The sequence below is a fragment of the Scleropages formosus genome, chromosome 20, assembly GCF_900964775.1.
Source record: "Scleropages formosus chromosome 20, fSclFor1.1, whole genome shotgun sequence".
In the NCBI taxonomy this organism is placed as follows: Eukaryota; Metazoa; Chordata; class Actinopteri; order Osteoglossiformes; family Osteoglossidae; genus Scleropages; species Scleropages formosus.
Genome location: NC_041825.1, coordinates 539,878 through 567,339, shown reverse-complemented (window position 1 = coordinate 567,339; position 27,462 = coordinate 539,878). Strand labels below are relative to the sequence as shown.

The window sequence follows — 27,462 nt, the reverse complement described above, 5'->3', positions numbered from 1 at the left end:
GAACGCAGCGCAAGCGATTGAGACCCTGGCGACGCCGTGTCGCTCCTCGCCGTAAGGCCGCTCTACCTGCGCTTCTGTGAAGCCACACCCCCACACCCCCCCACACACACACACACACACACACACACACACACACACACACACACACACACACACACGCGCATGCTCCTGCAGAGGCGACGGAACACAAACACGCCACGCGCTCTCGTTTTCCCCCACCGCTTCATGTGCGTTTCTGTGCCACCTCATGAGTCATTCGTTTCCCTCTTCCATTCCCGAGCCGTGAAGAGTCGAAAGACAAAGAGCGGCACTGTGCCGCGTCGTGAACGGCGCGATTCAGCAAGAAACACGGCGCTGGGAGGAAGGCGCTCCGCTCCCTGAGTGTCTCAGCAAAGCAGCAGCGAGAGGGCTTTCAGAAACCCCAGTATGACGTATGACAGGGTATAACAGTGTATGATAGTGTATGATAGTGTATAACAGTGTAACGGTGTCCGTTGTACCAGTGGACACAGCACTATAGACTGGGACGTTGACCTCACCCCACAAAATTACAACTGAAGACATTATTTTCACAGTGTCTCCCCGTCCCTTTATATACACCGGTAAATTACGACGACCGCTTTTACCCCGGTGCTACATTCTTCACGCTGCTCTGCCCAGGGTCATTACTGTTTCAGGGCAGCACAGCGAGTAGCGCTAGTGCCTCATGGGCCCCTCCGGAGCTGTGCTTTCGGACCCATCGCACTCCGTGTGGAGTTTGCGTGATCGGTCCGCGTTGGCATGTCGGCTTAATCCAACAGTCCAGGGTCACGTGTTTCAGACAAACTACGCGTCAAAGGGGCCCGCAGATTGTACATGTGAGACCGAATGTGTGTCAGTGTCCTGTGGTGGACAGGCAATCCGTCCAAGGTGCCCTATGCTTCCGGGCAAAGCTCCAGACCACCGGGACCGTGCACTGAGATTATTGAAAGGTAGGTGTGTGTGTGTGTGTGTGTGTGTGTGATGTCCTCTGGAGGGTGCACTCTCCCTCATGCCTTACATGTCCAGGATAGGCTCTGAACCACAGTGACCCTGCGCTGGATAAGTCCTTATTGCTAAGTTCTTATGATAACTTTATTGATAATTTATTATCTCGCTAACTTATTAACAGCTGTCTAAGGCAAGACACAGTGTCAAACTGTCAACTTTACACTGATTCACCCTTTTATTCAGCAGGGTATTCTTACTGTATTAATTCAGGTTAATTACCTTCACAAAGTGCAGCAGAGCAGGGGTTGGAGGATCTGAAGCCTGTTGCTCCTGATTAGCGGGATGAGGCTGCAACTGCTACCCAGGTATTTATTTTAGTCGGTGTTTTTGTTCGGTATTACTATTTTAGTCATTTTTTATTTTAGTCGGTATTTATACAGTATTACTTTTTCAGCCATTTTTTGTTTTAGTCGGTATTTTGTTCGGTATTACTATTTTAGTCGTTATTTATTTTAGTCGGTATTTATTCAGTATTACTTTTTCAGTGATTATTTGTTTTAGTCATTATTTTGTTCATATTACTATTTTAGTCATTTATTCAGCATTACTATTTTACTCATTATTTATTTTAGTCAGTATTTATTCAGTATTACTATTCTAGTCAATATTTATTCACTTGCACAAATTGTATTAATTCTGTACTATTCCCAGGAAAGACCACGCTAGGGCTGTATTGTTGACGCTACCGAAGTGTGAGATACTGGCAGGTCGAGAAGCCTCTAAAGGACGGTCTTTTTTGAATTGGTCTATTATAGCCCAAGCTGGTTTCCACTGGGGACAGGATACACACTTCCTGTGTCTCGGCCATTTCCTGCGTCGGATCAAATCCCTTGCTGAGGAGCTAGACCGGAAGTCCTTGAGCTGCATGATCTGTGCCTACGTGTCCAAGTGTCAGTGCGGTCTGAGACATTTAGTCCCGCTATCCGGCGGTCTCGTTTGCCCCTATTAAACTATTTAACAGTATTATGGAAGCAACCAAGTGAAAAGAAGCATCATGAGCGCGTAGCCGTACGGTGTTCTTCGGAGCGATGTGACCTCTACAATACGCACCTGGCGCCACGCCCCTTCACAATCCGCGTGTGGCACGAGAACAGGTAAAGTCCTGTGCGGGACCTCGACTGGACTGGTTCACCCACATTTCTGGGGTAAGCTTTTCAGTATTAGAGATATTAATTATATGAGCCCAGGCCCGGAGCTCCGCTACAACCTTCTGGGCTCCTTCAACCTGCAACCGGGCCTTTCGGTCTTTCAGCCGCTCTCCTGGGTCTGGCGGCGGGACCAAGGCGAGCGGCTCCACGCGAAGCCGAGCAAATCCCGCTAAAGCTCGCACTCCCGCCGTGGGGGCGCCGGAGGAAACATCCTCGAGGCAGCGACCGACCCGATCGATCCCTCCCATCCTGCTGGCTTCCTGTTCCTTTATTTTCTGAGGAGGGCGTGCAAAGCGTCGACGCGACAGCCCCCCCCCCCCCCCCGACCCCGCCGAGCTGCTCGTTCTCCTACGCGCACGTGACACGCAGCTGAGCCGTGGAGACCAGGTGTCTCCGGGCTCTCAGCGCCGCGCTCTCAGATGCCGTTGCCGTGATTGTCGCTTTGTCACGGTTCACGGGATCGTCTACGGGAGACGCACCGCAGGGCTCGCCACGCCCGTTTCTTGTCGCAGACGTCCGCAGATCAGCCTACGGACTACAGAGTCTCGCACGAACGAATGCTGATGTTCTCCTGGGAGCGGAAGAGCCGCAGGTGGGCCGAGCGGCCGGCGGAGCTCCAGACTCCGCGTACGAGGGAGCGACCGACCGGTCTGGGAACGCAGCAGACAACATAAATCCCTGGGAAACAGAATTATTTTATTGTGCCGCAGTTCAGGGCTGCGTTTGTCAATATACATAAAGCACCTCCTGCAGCCAGCTGGGGGCCACGCAGAGCGCACACACACACGCTCACACAGGACACACAGGGCCGGACGGAACGAATAAGAGAAGCCACAAAATAATAAAATAATAATTAGATTCTGTCCACAGTGCAAATGGAGCACAAACGCGCCCAGAGGGTCCCCGGGCAACACGCGCAGTCCACACCTGGACACGGCATCACCGGAAAAAGAAGAACGGGACACAGCAGGGGAGATTCCCGTCCCCAGAGAAGAGCGAGATCCTCTATTTGAGCTTCACACAAAGAGAGTGGAGAAACACCGCACCAACGTGTGGCGCCTTTCCATGCGTCCTTGGATTACGAGCGGAAAACCGTTCCAGACGTCCCCCGTTGGACAGCGATCGTGACCGCGGCCATGAAGACACACGAAGGGAGCTGTAACTCGAAAGCACCTGAGGTTTCTAGGGTTTTAACGCCGACGGTCTCGAGAGTTACTGCAACATCACTGGCTATTATCATCATCATCATCATAAGCGACATTATCTGTCACTCGTCGCATTTCAAAGTCCTTCCTTTTCTCTTGGTCGGAATCCCAGCTGCACCTTTACACACTCGCCCTTTTGTGTTCATTCTCACCATCGGATATAATGGGCTGCGTACAGAGGGAAGTGAAGGCAGGGTGGGGGTCACACTGTTCCTGCGGGGCATGTGCGCACACACACACACACACGCACGCACGCACGCACACCGGTGTGTGTGTATTTGTGTGCACCCTTTTGTGGCACTTTCCCCGCTCACCACACTGCCGCCGTTCTCTCCAGAAGGGTGTTAACTGTGGACAGGTGGACAGCGTCACAGACGGAGGTGCGGTCTTGTCAATCTTCTTATCCGCTGGGGATCCCAGCAGTGCAAACGTCCGACGACCGAGTGATAAATAGAGTCCCGTCCCCCCCCTTCCTCCAACTCCAGCGACGCCCCTCCTACATGAGCGCGCAGCTCTTGGCGCGGTCCTTCCTCATGGCCGGGGGTTTGTCCAGGAGCTCGGCGCGACCGGGCTGCTGGGAGATGCGCTTGAGGCCGCGGCGCGAGCCGCTGCGCTTCAGCGGGGGGGGCTTTAGCGCTTGGCTGACCGACGCCAGCGTGGTGATGTGGAAGACGTCGCGCACGCTGTTCTCCGACGCCTTGGACGTGCACTCGGCGTAAGCCACGGCTCCGATCTGGCGGGCGAGCACGCTGCCCTGGGGAGGGGACGAGAGGGCGGGGGGAGGAGGGGAGTGTCGTTAGCCAAGCTGTCCATCCAAAGAACTGCATCTGCACCATCACGCGTCTTATTAAGACGCGCGACGGCGTTCATTCATCGGCACGCCGCTCCAACGGAAAGAGAAAGAGATTACTGCTGCGTGTGCGCTTGCGTGCGTGCTGTCAACGAGCTTGTTATCTACCTCAGGCGCAGTCGCTATGTGCCGTCCCTTTACGGTCTATCGACGGATGGAACGCGGTCCCGTCGGACCCTTATTCGGCGTCACGCACGCCGTTAGCCTTTGCAAAGCGTGGGCTTTTCTCCGACAGCCCAAACGACCGCACTGACTGTTACTGTCGGTCAAAGTGTTCAGAGCTGATTTGTTGCTGTAATGCCGAGGTGGAGAGTAGCTGAGCTCCACCACACTGACCTTCTCACTCGTCCAGCTAGTTTGAACACTTGTTGTCTAAGACAACATTGACATTTAGTCACTGTTACATGGGTTACAGCACCAAGTCAATAGGCAGGCAGACAGACAGATAGATAGATGTTTAGTGTGGATGAGAGAACCTCATCTCTCTGGGATGACATTCACAGATGTTATAAATGTTATAAATAGAGATGTCAAATAGGAGAATCTTGTGTGTTTAATCATCTTTTTAATGATTACCCAAGAAAAGGTAAAATGAAAAGGAGCAGTAATGGGAGTGCGAGAGGGGCAATAACAGAACCATCTTGAGTCCACAACCCAACGCCACCTCTCCAAAACCTTTCTAAATTTCAAAGTAGATGCCAGGAAGTGGCAGTGCTCAAGACTCACTGTGGACAACAAAGTCCTCTGTCTGTCTCTCTCTGTGTGTGAGAAAGAGAGAGAGACAGAGATCAGGTTACACAGCTGAGATCAGAGCTACCAGGATCACTACTGTCAAAAGGATGAGGACATGAAGACCCTTTTGGGACGTCCCTGGGGAATCAGCATCCTTGTGCCTGAAGGACAAAGTGATCTGTGAAATCTGTTGCTCTCTAAAGGGCTGTATTTGCCACACTGGTTTGGTGCTCTTTTGTTGCTGGAATTAAAGTCTAAACTGAGTACAAATGCGAGTGTCCGGTTCAGCAGAGGTGTCTAGGTGGAAACAAAACTTTACATTTACATTTAGTCATTTAGTCGTTTAATTGTTTAGTCATTTAATTTAGTCATTTAGTCCTTTAGTCATTTAGATGATTGGTTATTTAGTCTTTTAGTCAATTAGTCATTTAGTCCTTCAGTCGTTTAGTCATTTAGTGACCTACTCTACATCTTCGAGAAGAGGATGTCGGGTCCAGTTATGCTTCTTGTGTCTTATTTTCCTATTATCTCATTTGCTTCACGTATGTTACGTTTGCCTCTACTGAGCTCTTTGTTGACCAAAATGGAAAAATCCTTTTCTTGTCCACGGTTCCTCCAGGGGAAAGACAATTAAGTTCTTGTTGGAATCGGCGTCAGACAGGACTCCATTTACATGGAAAAAGGCTATTAAAATGCACAGATTCGGAGAACAAGTGCCGCGGCGGTAGCTAAGGGACACCGAGACAGACAATTAAAACGTCCCGGTGCACATCATAATCCTCTCCGCTTTCTTTGTTCTGGGCACAAAACCCACAAATCCTCCGGTATTTGGGGGAAAAAAGCCGTTTTCGGAAGTTAAATCCACCTTATTGGTGCCCCTTTATTAAAGCAATGGCTTCCGTGCCGAAAGAGCGCAGTCGCACCGACGGGTACAGGACAGCGGCACGACCCGACAAAGCACAACAGCCTCGTTATTCCATTTCTGGCGGCTCACGACACGCGTACGAAAGGACACGTGATGCCATAAAACAAGACGGAACATGTTGGCGGCGGCCCGCTTTCCTCCGTCTGCCTCTCGTAATAGCAGCGGCAAACAGTCGTTTACCGGGGGAAAGGAACGCGGCGCGGTGGCGGCTTTTTAAGGCTTTTCTAAGCTCCGCTGGCGGCGAATGAGCCTCCGGACTCGTTCGCATCCGCTTCGAATCTCACTGCTTTCCTGGGCCAGTCTGCCCAGCGTGCCCAGGGTGCTTTCCCAGGTGCCGCAGTGGATTTATGGGAAATTATACCTGGAGAGGGTTCACCTGCCACACACACACACACACGCACGCACGCACGCACGATCCAAGCAGTGTCTCACAGTCAGACAGAGTTACTTTCTGATGTCACTCATTTCAGCAACTCCTAATTATTACCTGCGCATTTTGCTGAAAGCCACAGCCTGGCGTGTTGACACTCTTACACACATTACCGCTGTTAAACACCATTAGGGTTAGGAGATGTTCGCGCCGAAAGCGTTCGCGTCTTGGGGCATTTCGGGGGAGACAAAGTAGCGCCACGGGATCCGCGGCGAAGGCCTCACCTGCTCGTGGGTGACGGGAATGAGCCTCTGTTTGGACAGCTCCCTCAGCGTGCTCAGGTCCGTGCGCATGTCCACCTTGCAGCCCACCAGGACCACCTTGGCGTTGGGGCAGAACTCCTGCGTCTCCCCCTGCCACTGGAGTGAGGAAAAAACACGTGTCATGTTTACGTGTGTGTGTGTGTGTGTGTGTGTGTGTGTGTGTGTGTAGAACTGGAAATGGATCTCTGACAAGCTGTCAGCAAAAACTGGGACTTTATGTTGAGTGTCACGGAGGGAAGCGTGAGCCCACGTTTCATCTTTATGGCAGGAAGCAGGTCCACGAAATGCGCGCTATAATTACGAGAAACACTAATAATGTATTAGTTCCAGGGGGCGCGGTGGCACAGTGGGTTGGACCGGGTCCTGCTCTCCGGTGGGTCTGGGGTTCGAGTCCCGCTTGGGGTGCCTTGCGACGGACTGGCGTCCAGTCCTGGAAGTGTCCCCTCCCCCTCCGGCCTTGTGCCCTGTATTGCTGGGTTAGGCTCCGGTTTTCCGCGACCCCGTTTGGGACAAGCGGTTCTGAAAACGTGTGTGTGTATTAGTTCCAATGTAAAGTATCTTAGATGGTGTTTTAAAATATGACATTTTACCACATTCTGCGGTGCAGTACTGCGAGCGAAGGCACCGAGCCTGTATTTAATCTCGCTGCATTCAGCTCAGAGTAGGCGGTCGTATCATTCATAATTCTGCAATAAGCGCAAAAGCCATTATTACCGTGACGAAACTGTCCCCAGTGAACATTTGCCGTTCCGGACACTGACCCACACAGTATTTTTCACAGAATTCTGTACTTGTACTGCAGTCCCACTTTGATTAAAGTGCACGGGTTTCGCGTTATGAGGGTTATTTGTTCAAAAATTGCTTCGCTGATTAATGTCACGAAAGATCGGGAGGGGGGGTGGATTTTTGGTGGATTTTCGGCGGAATTTTGGCGACTCGCTGCGCACACACTCGCGCACATTCTGCGACCACACTGGGAGAACGGCCCTCTGGGTGACCAGGTGCCGAGAGTCACTCATCCGCCGCCCCCCCCTTAGACGCGAATCTCTATGAATCACGGTTTCATCTCTCGCGGAATCCGACCGCAAGCCTCAGGCAGCGCCCTGACACCCATGAGTGCGTCCCCCCGCAGCACACGGTGCCTCGCCCTCCCCGGCCCTGCGTACTAACAGGGTACAGGACCCCGTGCCCGCTTGTCTGCTCACTCTTGTGTAAGAGAATACAAACTGACACTACGGAGCGTGATCAGAACCTCGTTACACAGACAGTCTCTGAAATATAAATTTTTAAATATAAATATAAATGAATGGGGGGCGCGGTGGCGCAGCGGGTTTGACCGGGTCCTGCTCTCTGGCAGGTGTGGGGTTCGAGTCCCGCTTGGTGTGCCCTGTGAAGGACTGGCATCCAGTCCTGGGCGTGTCCCCTCCCCCTCTAGCCCTACGCCCTGTGTTGCCGGGTTAGGCTCCGGTTCTCCACGATCCCACTTGAGACGAGCGGTTTCAGACAGCGTGTGTGTGTGTGTGTGTGTGTGTGTGTGTGTGTATGAAGGAATATAAATTCACATATACAGGAATATTTCTTACAGTACGTCCAGTGTGGTCAAAAGCAAGTAATGGCCAGCTACACAGCTGAAGCTTTACTGCGGGACAAAGCTTTTATCACCACAAACTGAACGCCCACTCAATGTCTGACTGTCCAGTGGATGTTCCGCCTGGGCTGGAATAGCGACCCTGTGCAACACCGTGAAGCTGTCCTGCGTTAATGTGCTCAGCAGCTGCAGGTGATGTGCCAAAGTACTGGGGTTAAAGGTCACACATAAGGGATGAGCTCTTGGGCTCTTGGGCTCTTGGCTCAGACAGTAAAGGCAGTCGCGCGGGGGAGGGGTTCCCCTCCAAACGGAGTCGGGCCTCTCGCACGGTGCCAGGTGACCCGCAGTGTGTAAAATGGAGATCAGCTGGCGGGACACGCACTTGGCAGGTGAGTCAATCTGGCACTGAGCGCCTCTCCTCATCTGTCGGTTTTCCGCTCTGTGTGTCCGTGCCAGAAGTGTGTGTGTGTGTGTGTGTGTGTGTGTGTGCGCATGTGTCCCAATCAAGGCAGCAGGGAGCTGGAGCTCACCAAAGTTTCCTTAATGAATACTGACACCCCAGTGTGGGAACAATTAGGGGTCATTCAAGGCACCGGAGCATTCTTTACGGGAGCACGATTAAGAGACTCCTGAAACACGGTAACCATGTGGACGACATGTGTGTGAGTAACCAGGAAGGAACCGCGGCGTTTGAGTTATGAGTGCTCAGTGTGTACAGCACTCGTTCGCAACATATCTATTCATTTGGCCGATACTTCTCTCCAGAGATGCTCACAGGGATTTTACCCAGTTACAGAGCAGGGTAATTTTTACTGTATCAAGTCAAGGTAAGTACCTTGCTCATGTACTGTAGTAAGAGGTGGAATTCAAACCTGAGTCCTTCGAGTCCAAAGGTAGAGGCTCTAACCCGATTGTACCTAATGCCCTACGTTGTTATTATTATTATTATTATTATTACTATGGTGGGGAACACGGTGTGGCATGCAGCACAACAGACACTGACCTTTTTGAGAACACTGTCCAGAGTCTCAGGGCGACTGATGTCGAAGCAGATGAGCACGGCATCTGAATCCGGGTAGGCCAGCGGCCGCACATTGTCGTAATATGAAGAACCTGCAGATAAACACATACACACACGCGGACCAGGGTCAATCCTCCACTGCAGCGCTTGTCATACAGCCTGACTGTACCTGGCAGAATAAACACCCCGCAGGGGCCTCTGAGATCATGGGCACCCTCTGCCCTGCCCTACCCCCGCCGTGTGGATGCGGAGAGAGGACACACACTCCTGGGATGCTGCGAGTACATTCAGGCCCAGAGCTCAACGTGAGCTGACAGTCATCTCTGTCGAACCCTTGCCGCTGCAGCGTGACACTGCACACCTTTTCACTGCATTTCAGTACAGCACCGTGCAGCAGACAGAATGTACAAGCACACACACACACACACACACACACACACACACACACACACACACACACACACACACACACAAAGAGTGCATACACTCTAACCCTCATCCATACCTGCATGTTAATGTGGTGGCGGCGGCGCCAGCAGCAGGGACGCGGTGCAGCCCTGCGACTGATGCTCAGCCAGGAGCCCTGTGACACGGCGGCGAGCGTCCAACACTGGCAGATGGACACATAGGCCAGGTGGCCTGTCCATCGGTACCCCGGAGCTCATGCGGCCAGATTCCTCGAACCTGGCTTCAGAGCGGAGCGGAGTGGGCCTGCCCACCCGAGCGGCACAGCAACGCTAAGGGCTCTGCTCATTTACCTGATGTTTTTACTCCAGAGTGACTTACACTCATTTACCCATTCATGCAGCAGGGTAACTTTTACTGCATCACTTCAGGGTACAAGTACCTGTAATGAAGGGTACTACAGCAGAAGGTGGGATTTGAACGCACATCCTCAGAGTCCAAAGTTAACAGCTCCAAGCACTACGCCCCCTAGTGCCCGCCCTTTACATGACCAGTACAGTATGTGTAAAAACGCTGCTCCTGCTCTGTTGCTCTTATTATTTTTTATGGGGATGATTCATGTGGCACAAACAGCCCGTGTGTGAAGCACCACAATAAGTCCTATATCAAGAATTCCTCCTTGTTACCTTTGTTTTCCAGCCAAATCAGCGCTTTAGGGCTGAAACCAAGTGGAGGGGGGGGATGGTGCCCCCCCCCAATTAAACACCCGGTAAAACAGGAGCTGTTCTGTGACGCTTCCGGCCGCATCTGGGCACCGCCCTCGGCAGCTGCAAAGCCACTTCTCAGAGCTGCTCCCGGCTGCAATCACACACACGGCAGAGCGGTGGTGGCAGGAGACACACACTGCGGCCTCTTTACAGGAACTCTGTGTGTGTGTGAGTGTTTGTGTGTGTGCCTGCCTTTGATTTTGGGCAAGAAAAAAACCAATGTCTGACATTCCTTTTGGCACAAAAACACAACATGACAATAAAGGCCCAAGGTTTTTCCTGTGAGAAAACAAGGCTGCGCGGGCGTGTGTGTGTGTGTGTGTGTCTGTCTGTGGGCACACGTGTTCTGGCTCCTAAATTGGAAAAGCTGCTTGCTCTTCAGCTGTTCACAAGAACACCTTCCCAAAAGTCCGCCCTCTCTGAGGGTGTCGAACCCGCTGATGAGGAGTGCCGTTTACACGGATTCGGAAGCACACGTGCGTCCGGAAGTCAGTGTGCTACCAGCTCACCGTTTTATTTTTGTGTGTGTTGTGGACGGACGAGGAGGAGGAAGGGGCCAGTTTACTGTCTCCGCTCCTCACGCCTCCCGACGCTCCTCGTACCCCGACTCCACCGAGGGACGGGTACTGGTGCGTGTGAGGTCACGGCGGGCAGCCGGACCACAGGGTGTGTGGACCTCAGTGACCTGCAGGTGTGTCCCAGACCAGGGCGTTAGGAGAGCAGCAGCTGCAGTCCAGCCTCTCTGAGCTGCTCCCTTCGAAACAGTGCACTGGGCAGCAGGGATCGTACAAGGGTTCGACTGCAACCGGAGCGCTGCTCTTTTACAGTCTCAAAAGAGGCTATGCCGTTGTACTCTTGAGGAAGGCGCTAAACCAGGATTCCTCTTTCGAAACAGTCATCTGCTAAGTACCAATAACCGCCAGCCCGGCACGGAGCTGCGGTGGTCCAGAGCCTATCCTGGAAGCAGGGAGCGTGAGGCAGGGTACAACACGCGGACAAAATGTGGTTCAGCTTCGAGACCCCGAGGAGAACCAACGGCTTAGGACGCCTGTCCAGCCTACAGGGCAGCCCTGTTTGCTCAACAACGTCCCTAAAACTGCCCCCACCGCACCGATGTGTGCTTTGAAACGGTTAATGCTCTGCGGCGCTGCTCGGAGCTACGAGGGGTTGGTTTCCCGCTCCTCGGGCCGCGGTGTGGTAATCCTCAGCTTCTCGCCGGGCTTCGCAAGCAGCCGGCCAGCAACCTCAAGCTCCCAAGGGCCGCATGAAGCCCGACGATTTTATAGACATCTGTCAACCAGAGTCTCGTTCAAACCTTACGACAGGGGTTCGACTCCAGCAAGGGGATCAGGACCTCGAGTGAAATTAAAACCAGAGTCCTCGGTTGCCGTAACATCCTCTACTCACTCGGCCTCCCCCGCAGCAGGGGCGTCCGGACGATTCGCTTCATATCGGAAGTGTCCGTCAACGTTCAGGTGCTGCTGGCCTTCGAGGCGCTATGTCCACGTAGGCCCTTGCAGCGCATCACCGTCCCGATCATGTGAACATCGGTGTCTCTGCTGCTCGAAGGCTTCTTCAAAGACAATGCGGCACATGGGTTTTAGCAATAATGCTAAGGGTGCTTAGATGCAAAAACTCTTATGAGGGCAGATACAGGTGGAAACACGCCTCCTTTCGCAACAGGGACACGATCATCTTCACAACGGGGGCAGCCAGTTACTCTCTTACCAGGATGAGTGATGCGCTTAACGTCAGTAGAAACTCCACTGCAGATGCAACCCTTGTGCCCTGTATTGTTTGTGGTTTTCTGCGGCACCGTAATTCGGCAAATGGAGGAACACGGTGTCGCTGGTTACCCCGAATGGGGGGGCCCTAATAAGGGAGATGGCAGGGAATGATGAGGCAAGAGGCTCCCTCGGCTCAACTCCTGCGACATGTGAATTATGTGCCGCCATTATTCCGCTTTGCGTTTATTTCCTGCACTGCTGCCTCCACACACACTTCCGAAGGGAAAATGTTGCAGGAAGCAAAGCTACGGAGGCTATATCATGGTAACCAGGAAGGAGCAGGGAACAGAATATTTATCTATACTAATCCGACACTTTCCTCCAAAGCGACTTGCAGCGTTAAGCTACCTACGATCATTTACCCATTCGTAGTTTGTACCGGAGTAATTCTGGGTAAGGACCTTACTAAAGGTCCCACAGGAAGCGACACTATCCAGTATGCTACCGGCTGTCTCGGAGTAGAGGTGAACAGGAGAGGGATGAGGAGCAGAGGAACGCCGGAGCTGCCCTTCGCCCGCCCTTTACCATCGGGTTCACAGGGACAAACGGAGGACAGGGTAACAAGCTGGAGTCTCAAGACAGGACTGTGTCCATCCTTGCGCCGCCTCCGTAGAATTCTGTTCAAGATTTTCCTTCTGTTCCCTTCTGCAAAACACACCCCCAGGAGAAAGTATTAGCTGAATAAGATGGAACTGCTACATCTGCCAACATCCATTTGCAGCTCACCTGGGGACACGAGTACAGTAATACTGCAAGAGTGCAGTACAGTGATGAGTGCTGCAACGCAGACGGGAGCAAATTGTAAGGGCTCACCTCTGACAAATCAGCCAGACGGAGGTGACCCCGTGACCCTTGCAGCCCACCAATAATGAGCTAATCCATATAGTCTGACTCCAGCCAGGTTATCAATAAGAGGCGAAGGACTGACGATGCCAAAGGAGCGGCCATTAGGCCCCATTAGAGGCCTCTGGGTGGCAGATATTGATCCCCTGCCTTCTTACGCTCATGAACTACGGACGAGGAAGGAGGAGGGGGCTGGGGGCTGGGGGCTGGGGCAGTTCACAGCAACACCGTGACAACTCTTTGTCTCTCATATGTGGATTTATCTCTAACTTCACAAGATCTACAGCACTGTGTAGCAGCCGGTGACGTGTGGCTCTTGTACACTGGTAAATGGAGCCTGTTCACCCTTCTGTACTGAGCTTCTCCTGAGCTTCATATCCTTCTTTTCTTCTTCCTTATCATCTCCGTTTTCCTTCCTCTGCCTTGTCTTTGTGCCCAGGTCTCAGCGTTTTGGCTCCTTCTACTGTGTGTTGGAAAGTGTTGAAGTCCACTTTAAAAAGTCTAAACCGTTGCCAGCGTTTCCCCTCGTCCGGACGGAGCGTGGGCTGCCTGCGCACAAGCTGCTCTAGGCTGCATGTGCATCTTTTCCTTGGGCGCGAAGAAATGACAGATTCGGTCACGTCCGGCTTTCGACGCTCCACCTGGACACGACGAGTGCGGTACCTGCGGCGCGCCGATGTTGCAGCCCGAAGAAGCCGCTTCACGCGAACCTGATCCCGAGCCAATATTTAGCTGTGCAAATACAGCAAGTACACTCGGAATAAAAGGAACCAGGAGCAGTTATGGAAAGTATATGCAAATAAAAGCTCGTCGACAATTTCGAGGAAGTGGGCGAACCCGAATATCTCGTTTTACTCCTGGCAGCCGATTCACCCGTTGGGCTCGTCACTCAGCAGGTATTCGGACGGAGGCTGAAACTCCACACCGGAGTTTCCGGAAGGACCGGGACACTTTCGGCGCGACCGACGGTTTACGCTCCTGCATCGCACAACAGCTTCCGTGGGTGTTAAAGGCCTACGAGCTTTATGCAGCATCACACAAATATGTCACGCCAGCTAAGGGCGTGGACGATGACCGCGGTGAAGGCTGGACTCTACCACGCGCTGAACGTCCACATGAAAAGGCAGTTGCTTCAGTAAACAACTCGCTTAGGAATCCGGAGACATTTCAAAACAATGCGTTACCGGTGTACGAATCGTAGGTTCTCGGAAGCGCATTACGACGTTACTGCTCTTGTTTCACGGATTTAAAGCAGAGGTTAGCGCAGTGAGCAGTGTGCATGTGACAGGCTCGGGAGAAACCACGAAATGTATGATCTGTGTCTATATACTCTGTGTGTGTGTGTGTGAACCCTTAGTCATGACAGAAAGGTCCCGTCACCTGCACCCCCGTTTTAATCCTCACGAGTCACCGACACTTTGAGTTGTTGTTTAGGCTACGCTTAAGCTAGTGCTAACCCTGGCGCTAACCGTGATGCTAACCATGACGCTAATCCTGGGGCTAATTCTTAAGAAACTACTTGGTTTTAAGATTACAATTTTGCTTTCGCTCCAGAAAGATTTCATCAGACAGGAATAGATGCGGAAGACTACGTGAACGCTACACGTGACAAAGAGATTAGCTTTCGAGTCGCCGGTCCAAAGACGGTGCAGCGCAACGGGTCACGGATCACCGAGGCTCACTTTGGCAGTCAAACCATTCTTTCATTTTTACACGCGAAACTGAACTTCTCCTGCTTTAAAATCACTGTTGTGCGGAGGAGTTAGGTCGCGGTGCTGCCGCATTCCTCTACGAGGTTTAGACGATCCATTCCTTGGTTCTTATCGAAGGCCCGCACGCGGAATCCGCAGGAATGACGAATCTATCCCACGTGCCCAGACGACCGCATCAAGGAGCCGAAGGACGTCTCGCCTGCCCCAAGCCCGTCCGTCCTGGCGAAGAATCGCATTTCGGCGGCACGCGAGACGGGGCCACAGTTACGGGACCTTCCTGCTGAGTTGCAGGCGCTTCGGAAAGAGCAGGTGCGCAGAAAGCGACACTCCAAGCCAGGAGCTGATCTGATGAACTGCGGCGTGAGCCCAGCAACATCTCCAGCCCTGCGCCCGCCACGTCCGCACGGCCGCTCTGCTCGTAATGAGTTTGCTCTACGGGAGGCAGGGGGCAGGCGGCAGGCGGGTGCCGGGCAGACGCCCCCCACCTCCTGCATTATTGAACTGGAGGGCACACTTAGGTAAACGAGGGGGGCGGCTTGGGGGACTGGAGGGCCTTGCTGGCCTGGGGTTGGAGTCTGGGCAATCAGACAACCCTTAGCAAGCAGGACTTGACAAAGCATTGATTTCCAATATCTCCCGTGTTTCAGATGATCTCCAGACTGGGGCCGATATGCGCGTTGGTCCCGTCCCCAATCGTCCACAAGTCCTCGCAGCTCTGCACTCAGGATCTCCGAACGAAAATGGACCTCGTGGGGGGTGACATAACAGGGTCGGGTGGACCAATACCTGACAGAGTATTGCTAAGGCACTGCCCCCGATCAGCGATTACCAGAAGGTTCTATGTGCAGCACCGAAGGGCTACTTGCTGTTGCACAATACGCTACAAATCATGAATTGCTGCTCTAAACACTTTGTACGATAGGGGAGCAACGCAGCGCTAAGTTTACCGAGCCTTTTAGGGCTAATGAACCGTACGCCATTAACCAGTAAGTCACTGTGAACAAAAGCACAGGCTAAATGAATAAGTACGTAAAAACGAGAAGGAGCTGGGTGAAAAGCTCGAAAAAAGCAAACACCAAAGTCACTAAAGTGATACTGGAACGGCTTCTGCTGAACTTTTGCCCTTTTTTATGCAACGTCTTTAGTTTAGCCGAGCGAGAGCTCCGGTCACGCCGAAATGCTGAGCTCATGCAGCACGGCACAACCTTGAGAGCAAGAGGTCCTGCAAGGCAGAAATAGTGCCGTCCCAACATAACATCGCTGACAGCCAAAACTTTCGCACCCATATCCGATGGGTGCCGTGACGGGTTGGACCGCGCAAACTCCTCGGTCTTCGGTCTATTTTGACTCTTTGCTGTCACTCTTTTGGGGAAGTGGGGAGCTCCAAAGGTCATTTCTGCTGTGCTGCAGTACACTAGAGACTTAAAATCAAAAGCATCGTAACAAGCTCCCTCTGTCCCTCGGGACTGCTGAATCCCTTTACACATTCAAGACAGGTCTCTATCTGTCTGTCTCTAAAATCTCTATGAGACCCACTTCTCTCAGTGTGTGGCTGGTGAAAACTTGACCCCTTGTGTAAAATGCAGAGGGCTCTCAATGCAGTGTTACATTGTTGCTCTGTGGCACTGCGGCACTGCTTCTCCTTCGGCTCGACTCGACACCCCATCTCTACAGGCCCTGAAGGGCCGGGGCTCTTAGCGGGGGCTCTGCACTTAATGGTGAGATGCACTAGAGCTATTAGGAAGGTGCTTTACTGTTCTCCATCCCTGATCCCCTTCCACCTGCTCCACGTGGCTCTCCACCATCATGAGGGGCCACACGGCTCCCATCCCCAGCTGAGAAAACAGACCGAACCATTCAATTCCGTGGGCTCTTTGTATAGCTGGCAGCCCAAGGCACTCATCCAAACGCCCCTCCCCCTCGTTTCTGAGCAGCGGAGCCATAATGGCAGGGTCGCCGGGTCAGAGCTGCTGCCGCTCCCGTAGGATGCTGGGTACACAAAGACTGGGGGCTTTACAAAGAGTGAAAGCCCCCTCCATTCAAGTTCGCCGAGATCCTCTCGGAGCGGGAACGCCGTGCGAGCGGAAGGCGTCACTCTGAGACCAAGGCGAGCACCGTCACTTTATCGGGACTGATGTGGGCAAGTCGCCTCTTCGACGAAATGCTGAATGAGCGCAGATGAAGCGTGGAGTTCATCGAGCACAGCGTTCCTCCCTTAGGAGCTGAACTACTTCTGTCACGGCGTTGGTGTCAAAGCCAAAATATACGGCCTACACGAAGGACGATCGTGTCGAGTTCCACCTTACCACCCTTCTTTAACAGTCGAAATGCTCGAGTTTTACCGATAAACAACATGGCTTTTCATGTGTCACAACTTGAGTCCTTCCTACAGCCACGCTCTTCTTTGCTGCCGCGCGTGTGCTTCTTCCCAGGACCGGCTGGGTTTTCCGAAACCACGCGGCTCCTCGGGGTGGTGCCGCGGCACATCGACGGCCGCTGAACAAGAAAGGCAGAGAGCAGGTGAAGCGCGCAACCCCCCCCCATGGGTGGATTCCAGCTATGAGGAAACACGGCGCAGTTCCATCTGTCACATACGAGCACAGCCCTGACAACCTGGTGCCAGCAAAAGCAGTTGGCTGCAAATCTAGCTTTTTGACTTTTCCATGAGCATCTTTATCAGAACATCAGCGGCTCTGTTAACGCACGTAGGAAACGGTGAAGAGCCCAGCTGAGCTTCTGCGCACAAAGGGCACCGATCGTACATCGAGTTTATCACACAGCTGCGTATCCCTCACACTCTTGGCCTAGACTACAGAGATCCAGCTCTGCCTACACATGGTTAAAGCTCCTGCTTTCCAACCCAGGTCAGCGCTTTGCATGTCTTCCTGGAGAGTGCCACTCGAACCCTGTAGCCACCTTAGGGAGAACAGGCTGCCAAATAAACAGCAACAACAACAATAACAATTGAGAAGAATGATGGAACGTTAACCTGTCGTCTTCCCAGAAGTTCACGCACGTGCAGAGTGAGTCACACATGAGGTAATTATCTAGGCTCCAATGAGAAGAACATGGCAGGAGATGATGAGAAGGGAAAGGAGCCAAAGGAGTTTAAGCCATTTGGAAGCATCCAGAAGAGGTGTGTGCGACACTTACAGGAAAATCTGTGCAGAGAGGAAAGCATCAGCGCTCCGCAGAAACGCTCATTACAGGAATCATAGGAAAGGAGCGGTAGCCATGACCTTGTTGAGAGAGTGAGCGAGAGACAGAGAGAGACAGAGACAGGACGAGAGAGAGAGAGAGAGAGAGAGAGAGAGAGAGAGAGAGAGAGAGAGAGATGGATGGCGCTGGCACTCACCACTCCAGCCACTGAATGCGGAGGAGTGACGGGTTAATTACAGCCCCTGTGCTCCTGTCAGCAGCGCTGGACCTCCTAGTGCCCCAACACCTCCAGTACCACCCCCTCACCCCCCACCCCCGTCACTTACACCGTGTTGCTAATTTGCGGTTACATAATGCCACTAACGGGCCACGGAGAGAGAACGGCCTGTTCGCTCCAGCAATAGCTGTCCCTTTGGCCTGGAAGATGCCCCCGGGTGGTACCCCTCCTGGGCAAACCGCTACGAACCAGAGCCCAGGCGGGAAGCCTTCACGTTCGATTTGGACCGCACACACCAGACACTCTCCTGTGAGCGCACGCATCCAGCTAACTCGACCGTAACGCTCGCTGTCGGCCACACACGGGGGTCGCCAGCTCGCGCAGACACACGCGTTGAGGAAACGTTCCTCACACATGTTCTTCTTGTGTTCGCCGCGCAGCCCTCACGGCTCCTCTTAAGCACGAAGTCCAGCTGGCGCGCGTGTGCAGCTAACAGCGCCATCGAGCTTCTCAGGATGAGTTTTTCAACGGTCCGCCAGTGCGAAACGGGCTCTCCCGCCTGGCCTTCGTGCTCAGGCACTTAGTGTACGACTCGCTCCGGTCGTTGATACTCCACGTTCTCAGGGCTCCACGGTCCATCTCGGGCTCCCGTCAGAGCCTTGGGCAACACCGGTGGCTGCAGCGGGCAAGCGTGGCTCCAGTGCCTATGACCGACAGACAACGCGGTCTAAAGACGGTCACAAGTTTGAGAAGACGGGAATAACACCAGGCTCCACGAAAAACAGGAACATGTTACACACTTCAAATCAGCTAGGGAGGCATCTGGATGAAATGCATGTAAAATCAGCGGCCTTCTGTTCTACCGGGGGTTTCTAATGGACGTTGTGCGGGAACGGGGTGCTGCCGCTCCAGGGGACAGCGGAGTGACACGCATCAGCGCAGGTGTCAAGAAGACGGGGTAACGGATGAGGTGGAATCACTTAAACGTAATCCTACAGAAAGCAGCGACGCCAACTCCTGCAGGGCGCCCATGAAGAATGAAGACCGAAATTGAGGCAGCCTGCGGCGCTCTTTGGGATAAACGCATCCACTCGGAGCTGTCGGAAGGTCCCCGGCGCACTGGGTCCAGACATACTTTCATTTACATTAACATTTTTCAGGAGGACCTCATCTCACGTCGGTGCCGGTGTTCCGCTTGCTGCTTGGAAACCGTCCGTAATGGGATTTGCCAGCGCGTGCAATCTGTTGTGCTTCTCCATGCATGTCCACCGGCGGAAAGCGTAGCTACGCACATCTCTCCTGGTCTCAGGCGTCATTATGAAAAGCCTTATCAGTTTAGCACTTCTGGGTACATATGGTGCAACAATATACCACGTGTATAGTAATATACTGCATAACACAGTTAACGGAGCCAGAAGGGTACAGCAGGGCTACATTCCTCTGATATTCCTGCTGTGTAAGTGAAGGAGAATCAAACACAGTCACTGCATCACTGGTGCAGTTTTTGGGAACTACTGGACCTTAAACCGCCCTTATTGTCTCTAAGTGCTGGTTGCTCAAAGTCATAACATTGGTGCTACTTAGAGAGAAGTAGTACAGAGGATAGACAAAATAGCAGAAATGTCACATAATAAAGTAGTTCAACTTAGAAGTGAATCACAGTTAAACCTGCAGCTGCAAAGGTGAGTCAGCTTAGGTTGATTTCCAGTTAGCAGTGTGTGTGTGTGTGTGTATGTGTGTGTGTGTCAGCATATGGCAAACATGGACAAACTGCATCAGCGAAGAGGAACAGTAGTGACAAGTCGAAATTCACAGACCGGGACACTTCACAGCACAGTTGCTAAATGCCCCAAAAGTTCAGCCTCAAAAATGACCACAGAAGTGAATGAGCACCTCTGTGACCCAGTGTCAGCAAGAAGTGTATGTGGTGACCTTCACAAAACTGGAATTTATGGCAGGCCTGCCATTCACAAATCACTTGTATCCAGTGTAAGGAGCACAAAACCTGGACCCTGAGGAAAGGGAAAGGAAGAAAAGTAATTTGAAGTAATTCAGAGACTAATTTTTGACACTATTTTCTACATCCAGACAGGTCCGAAGAAAAGCAAAGGATGCCTTCGACCTCTGCTGCCAGCTGTTATTCACGGTGAGGCATCTGTAATGGTTTGGGCAACCACCTACTGAGGGTCATGAGGTCAATGACTGCTCCGCATGTTCAGATAACGGTTCAGGAATATGAGGCCATTTCACAGAACTAGATGCACCCTATGGTGCAAACCCTGCTCCCTCATGGTGTTCTCATTTTCCAGGATGCTAATGCCACCATCAACACCAGCATGAAGTCAAACTCCTTCCATGGCCTATCCAGTCACGCGATCTAAACGTCACCGAACCCTTATGGGAAGTTCTGAAGCATAGAGTGTGGAGTCAATTTCCACCTCCTTCACCTCCCAAAGAACTGGAGGCTTTTCTTCTTGAAGAATGGAGCAATTTCCCATGACACACAGCTCAAGACTTGTACGACAGCATTCCACGAGCTGGGCTGAGGCTGCTGAGAAGACAAAGAGAGGCTCTACTCCCTATTAGGTCCTTCATATTAATATGGCACTGATGAACGCACCCCACCAAAACTCTTTCCCAAAACGAGGGTATTTCAGTACGTTCATGTGTGCCCCCTCCCCCACCTTTGCTTTAGTTTAGAAAAATGAAAGTATCAACAATGTTATTTTTCTACTTGTTGATACTTTCATCTTTTAGATACAGTGGTCGTCTAAAGAGATAAACTTCAGGAACCTCAGGAACCGGAGGAGGATTGTGCGCGAGCACAAGCGCACACCTGTTCTGTCACTGTGCTCAGCGTGTTCTGCAAACACCTGGAGGTGTTACAAGCCTTCAGAACAGAGGAGAGAGATCCTGGAGCAATGACTGACACCATAAATATTAAAAAGTAAAAAAACCTTGTGATGATGCAACCATATGTCTGTAGCAACGTGTCAAAATGTCCTAAATCCAAACCTACGTCTGCATGCTGAGGATATTTAGTATTTACTCGACATTTCTGCATTTCACTCTTGCAGAGGATGTCGAACGCGACCGTTTGGCGGCGAATCACGGGGTGCGAAGGAGGTGATCCAAACATGCGCCAGTTACAAAAACCCTGTCGACTGGAACGTGATGTGTCTTCATTATTTTTAAGGGGATTTAAAATGACCATTTCGCTGGTCACAATGGTGACGGCGAAAGATATGAGAACTGATACGTTGGGAGAAGCTGCCCGATTATTAGTCGTCTCCACACCAGTGTGTTTGAGTGTGGAATGCGCTAGAAGAAGCTGTCTGAGGGTTCATGGTTGGGGCTGGACCAGACCAGACAGCAAGTCGCTTTGGAGAAAAGTGTAAGCTAAGTAAACGCAATGGCCTGAACCCTTTCGGTGAACACGTCGCCACGGTAACCGATTGCGACACGCTCCCTAGCCTCATCCTTACAGGTGGTCTCCCATCAGCCCCTGCTTTGTCCACACACTGAAATACCTGGACAACGGGACAGACTAGACAGGGCGTCTTGTCAAGTTTGCCTGATGGCTTTTTCTTGGTCTTTGCGCTTAAATGGTTCAGCAGTCAGTCTACTGTAGACTTACCAGGGTAATTATATGTGTAACAAAACAGCTCTATTTTCCCAGCAGATCTTTACAGACTTTTTCCTCTAGGAGACCGGAGAGAGGTGCTGGTACCAGGGCCGTGCCATGGCGTCCAGGGGACGTGCGAGACGGTTTGTCCACAGCGCAGCATAAAGAGGAGGACAAAGGCTCCCACAATACTCTGCGTAGTTAAGGGTCTGAAGGATGTGTGTGTGTGTTACATTTTGGATGGGAAGCATCACATCTGAAATCGTGTTTACTGTACTGTATATGCAAAAGGCGGTAAACATGGGGACACGCACACGCAGCCCCGGCGTCGAACCCCAGGCCGAAGGAACGACACCACAGTGGGACTGTGCGCCGAGGAGCGCGGAAATGAGAGCCCCCCGCCCCCCCGACAGGGCTCGTTAAAGCCGCACCGAAGCGCACCAGTGCACAGCCTCCGGGATTTCCCCCACACACAAAGATCACACTTCCAATGTCCAAATTCAGTTCGAGAGAGTTTCTATGTGTCTTTAACTTAAAGTTGAAGAGCGGATGGAAGAGACGCAGTCAGAGTGTCCTGCTCCAGGGCCCAGGTGCACGTCCTACGTCCACGTCCCACAGCCCCGGTGACACACGTGGGTTCAGGTCAATTCCGACACATTCAACAAAAGGAAGGAGAAGGTGAAGGGAACTTTTGTGTGTGTGTGTGTGTGTGTGTGCGCGCGCGTGTTGCACTGTGCTCCACGTTGAAACACAGCTGTGTGTGTTTGTTTGTTTGCTTGCTTGTTTGTTTGTTTGAAACATGGACAGACGTGTCGTGTCCGTCTCGCCACTGTTCATGGTGAGGATGATGCAGAAAGTCTGTCCTCCAGCAGCGAGACGAATCCTTAACACACGCACAGACGCGCGCTCGCGCACCCGCACATACCTGACGTGTCCCACATGTTCAGCTCGATCCTCTGCTTATCGATCTCGAAACTGGCCGTGTAGTTCTCGAACACCGTGGGCACGTAATTCTGCAATAAGAAGCACGTGTCACGTGAGCGGCGCGCGCGCGACATCACCAATAATACAGTTAGTTATTAATAATTCATAGGCAGAGTTATTGGGTCATTTTGAGGGGAGATTTTACTCAAGGTGGGAAAACAATATTTATTTTACTAAATGTCAAATGTTCGGTCCACGTTATAATAATAATAATAATAATAGTCACAAGAAGAAGGACAATGAGCGAAGTCACCGATTTAGAGACAAACAGACAATGACAACGATTGACAATTATAATCATGATAACTATTAATAACAGAATGTACTTTTGTCTGATGTTTCTTCTTGAGGAAGAATTTAATCATGTCGCATATTATTGGCGATATATTATAATAACTCGAGCGCGTTTTTGTTGCCACATCATCCATTGAGAGCCTTAACATACTCGGCATTTGTTCGTTACGTTTTTTTTTTTACTTTTACAAACACTCGTTTGGGGTTAGAAACTCAAGAAGAGCGTCGCGTGCCTCACATTGGCGCGCGAGGCGTCCAGCGCATCGGGTCCGAACCAGCAACTCGAAGGGAACGAGCGCGCGCGACGCGGCACGGGGCTCCAGCGTGGAGCATCGCCGTGACACCAGGGCAGGGGAACACTTGACTCGCAGCAGCAGCAGGTGGTGTGTGAGGTGTGAGTGTGTGTGTGTGTGGTGTGTGTGCGCGCGCTCTACGCTCCCCAGAACTCCAGCGCATCGAATTGGTTGCGACCGACGCGACTGGGTGTCTGTGCAATAACTTATAACTTATACCTCTTCTCTTGGACTCTGTGAAGTGTGTGTCCAGGGAGGGATCGGTGTCTCCGCACCAAGTGTGTGTCCGAGGTGAAGCCTCGGACCAAGTCGCCAAGTGTGTGTCAGGGAGGGATCATGGATCAGTTAGTGCGTCCCCACCGAAAAAGGCACACAACAACTTGAACTTGTCTTGTGTGTGTGTCCGGGGAGCCGAGCCGAGCCGAGCCGAGCCGAGCCGAGCCGTACCTCTGGGTAGGAGTCCTTGGCGAAGACGTGCAGCAGCGCCGTTTTACCACACTGCGCGTCTCCCACCACCACGATTTTACAGCGGCTGCTGCCGCTGCCGCTGCCGCTGCTGCTCTTGCTCTCCTTGCGCTCCATGGTGCTGCTCAGTGCGGCGCGCGCGCCCGACTCCGCCTCCACATCGGGGGTCCGCGGCGAAGGAGGCAGCGCTGAGAACGTGCGCGAGCTCCTCGAACCCCGATCCGTTGCGCTCGCGATCGCGCTCTGCTCTCCGCCCCGCCGCGCCGCGCAATGAATGCGCGCCCCGTGTGGTTCGGGGCCGCGCGGCGGAGCGCTCGATTCTCCGCGAACCGCGAGCGTCCCCACCCAGCGGCCGCGCGCGCGCCCAATGAGAGCGCGCGCCGCGACCTCACGCTCATGTTTTAGTGATGATTTGGAGTCGCGCGGCGCCGCAGCGTTTCGTTTCGTCTCGTTTCCACGCGTTTGTGAGAAACGTCGTAAGTCGCGTCAGTGTCTCTGTCTCGGAAACGCAGCGTCTGATTCGGCCACAAAAAATATGAACATCGTGAAACGCAGCTATGAGAACAAACTGTCCGAAGAATGAAAGAAACGATGAAAAAATAAAGCAATATTCTTCAGTTCTTGATTGTGAGCGTTAATTATGAAATGGAACGGACACGTTAAAGTGGAAAGCTTGGGATCTCATGATTTAATTTATTCTACTTGAATGATCGATCCAAAGTTTATTTTGTGTCACTTCTTGTTGTGCGTCACTCTCGCGGGTTTACTATAGTAAGTCGATTCCCTCGTTCATATTTGTTCTACACATGTTTACTGTTTATTACATTCATGTTGTAGCAAAGGTTCTTACTGATCTCACACCAGGGGGCAGCGGTGTCTCGCGCTTCTCGTTTCTTTTTTTTTAAACAAAATAACACTGATTAACCGCTCGGTGAAGTTTGAGTTCTACAGGCTATAAAATGCTTCATAATCTAGGTTTATACTTGAACGGGACCGTTTGTACCTGACACGGAATTACTTTAATTTTCTTAAAAATGTGAAATTTTCCACTGATCTGCATCCAGTGGAGCGCGAGCACGCGCACGGCTAAACGCAACTGCGCAGATGCGCGTTCACAGACGGATTATGAATGAACGGGAACTTTATGGACTCGAACCGCCGCGCCTCGTAGCGAACGGAAAACGGGCTCCTGTCGCCACCTGCTGTCCACCTGTAGTTACTGCAGCAGAGCGTCCAGCAGGGCCACAGGGACACGTGACTGTCGGTCGCTGACGGGAAAAATTAACACGGTAACACAGTAAGAGAGGGGGACGCAGCGGGTTGGACCCAGTCCTGCTCTCCGGTGTGTCTGGGGTTCGAGTCCTCCTTGGGGTGCCCTGCGACGGACTGGCGTCCCATCCTGGGTGTGTCCCCTCCCTCTCCAGCCCTTCGCCCTGTGTTGTCGGGTTAGGCTCCGGCTCCCCGCGACCCCGTATGGGACAAGCTGTTCGGACGGTGTGTGTGTGTGTGTGTGTGTGTGTGTGTGTGTGTGTGTGTGTGTACAGTAACAGAGTAATACAGCACCCTGCAGTGTTTTCACAGTACCATGTAAATATAGATCAAACCGTGCGTCTTATAGCAAATCAGCGCATATATTACTACAGCATATTATTCCTCCCATGTGACATGTACTATATACCAATAATGGAAAATGTTGTTCATGTGGACTGGACGCTGCTAATATTTACACTTACATTTATTCATTTAGAAGACACTTTTACCCTAAAGCGACGTACTACTCAGAGTAAAGAAAACTAAGTGCTTTTAACCGCCAACAAGCAGAGAGACACCGATGCATAAAGAGGAAAGAAACAAACTGTACCTAAGAATCACACATCTGCAACTATGTCTCTTGCCCCTAATGTAATGAACACATAGTATTTTCCATGAGATGTATGTCGCTTTGGAGAAAAGTGTCTGATAAATTAATACATGTAAATTTCCATTGCACTGCCTTGGCCCTCAACTGGTCTCATAATGACACCCAGTGTTCCAGCATCTTCCTTCTCTGTTTCTAAAGCCTGTTGAAGAATCCTTTTCAGCACAGATGTGGAGGGTCTGCAACATTAACCCTTACAAGAGGGTACAGCTACTACAGGCCATGGAGAGTCTTGTGGGGGTTTACACACACACACACACACACACACACACACACACACACACACACACACACACACACACACACACACACACACACACACTTTCAGAACTGCTTGTCCCAGAGAACCAGAGCCTACCCAGTAACACAGGGCATAAGGCCAGAGGGGGAAGGGGACACACCCAGGACAGGATGCCAGTCCACCACAAGGCACCCCAAGCAGGATTCAAACCCCAGACCTACTGGAGAGCAGGACTGTGGTCCAACCCACTGCGCCACCACACCCCCTGAACCACTAGTCCCATACGGGGTCACAGGGAGCCGGAGCCTACCCGGCAACACAGGGTGTAAGGCCGGAGGGGGAGGGGACACACCCAGGACAGGACGCCAGTCCGTCACAAGGCACCCCAAGCGAGACTCGAACCCCAGACCCACTGGAGAGCAGGACTGTGGTCCAACCCACTGCACCACTACATCCCTTGTGGGTCACAAGCATTTACATACAATGCCAGAGTAGCGGCTGTGTAAAGACTTATCTGGAGATGATCATGAAGTTACGGTGCATGAACATTTACACCATACATGAGCTGGAGAGATCTTGGGCAAAGTGAGCCTGGAAAAGGTGAGTTTTCAGACCCTTCTTGAATGTAAACAGAGTTTCAGCAGTTCTGAGTGAGAGGGGGATGTCATTCCACCACAATGGAGCCAGAACTGAGAACCTCCGTGCTTTATATTTCGTGCGCGGGACCACCAAGCGAGCAGAAGTAGATGAGTGAGGGGGTCTAGCTGGGGTGTAGCGGATGAAGCCACAACCCGGTCCTGCAGATACATCCTGCATAATATTCGTAGGATCTGTACCTACCTCACTACTGACTCCACCCAACTACTTGTCCAGGCCATGGTGACTTCCCATCTGGACTACTGCAACTCTCTCCTGTGTGGCCTTCCTGCTACTGCCATCAAACCTATGCAGCTTCTACAGAATGCTGTTGCACGAGTTGTGTTTGATTTGCCAAAGCGTTCCCATGTATCTCCTCTACTCATTTCTCTGCACTGGCTTCCTATAGCTGCCTGAATCGAATTCAAAATCCTGGCTACTGTGTACAAATGCATCAACAGAATTGCTCCCAGCTATTTACAAGACTTAATCAACCGCTACACCCTAGCCAGACCCTGTTCGTTCGTCTACTTCAGCTCGCTTGGTGGTTCCGCGCACAAAAGGTAAAGCTCGGAGGTTCTCGGTTCTGGCTCCATTGTGGTGGAATGACCTTCCCCTGTCACTCAGAACTGCAGGAAACTCTGTCTGCATTCAAGAAGGGTCTGAAAACTCACTTTTTCCGGACCCATTTCGCCCAAGATCTCTCCAGCTCATGTACGGCGTAAAATGTTCATGCACCGTAACTTCATGAGCATCCCCAGATATAGCCTTTATTCAGCCACTACTCCAGCATTGTATTTGCTTGTTTGTGTATCTTATAATATTGAAAAAAAAAAAGATGGGAGGGTATCGGGATTTGTCTATCCTGTGTCTTACGCACCTACTTGAACGATGAACCTCGGTGCAGCAAGAAGTAGGGAACAAA

The 27,462-nt window shown here is 52.0% G+C and overlaps 1 protein-coding gene across 1 annotated transcript; it reads right to left on the bottom strand.

Annotated features, from left to right (window-relative positions):
* Positions 1–1,597: 1,597 nt before the first annotated feature.
* LOC108919148 (rho-related GTP-binding protein RhoN-like) lies at positions 1,598–24,079 on the bottom strand. Its single transcript, XM_029247026.1, has 5 exons — positions 23,725–24,079; positions 22,632–22,719; positions 9,174–9,283; positions 6,544–6,678; positions 1,598–4,136 (listed from the first exon to the last, which is right to left on the bottom strand). Exons 1-5 carry the CDS (start codon positions 23,857–23,859, stop codon positions 3,879–3,881), a joined length of 726 nt encoding a protein of 241 aa, XP_029102859.1. The 5' UTR covers positions 23,860–24,079; the 3' UTR covers positions 1,598–3,878.
* Positions 24,080–27,462: the final 3,383 nt, after the last annotated feature.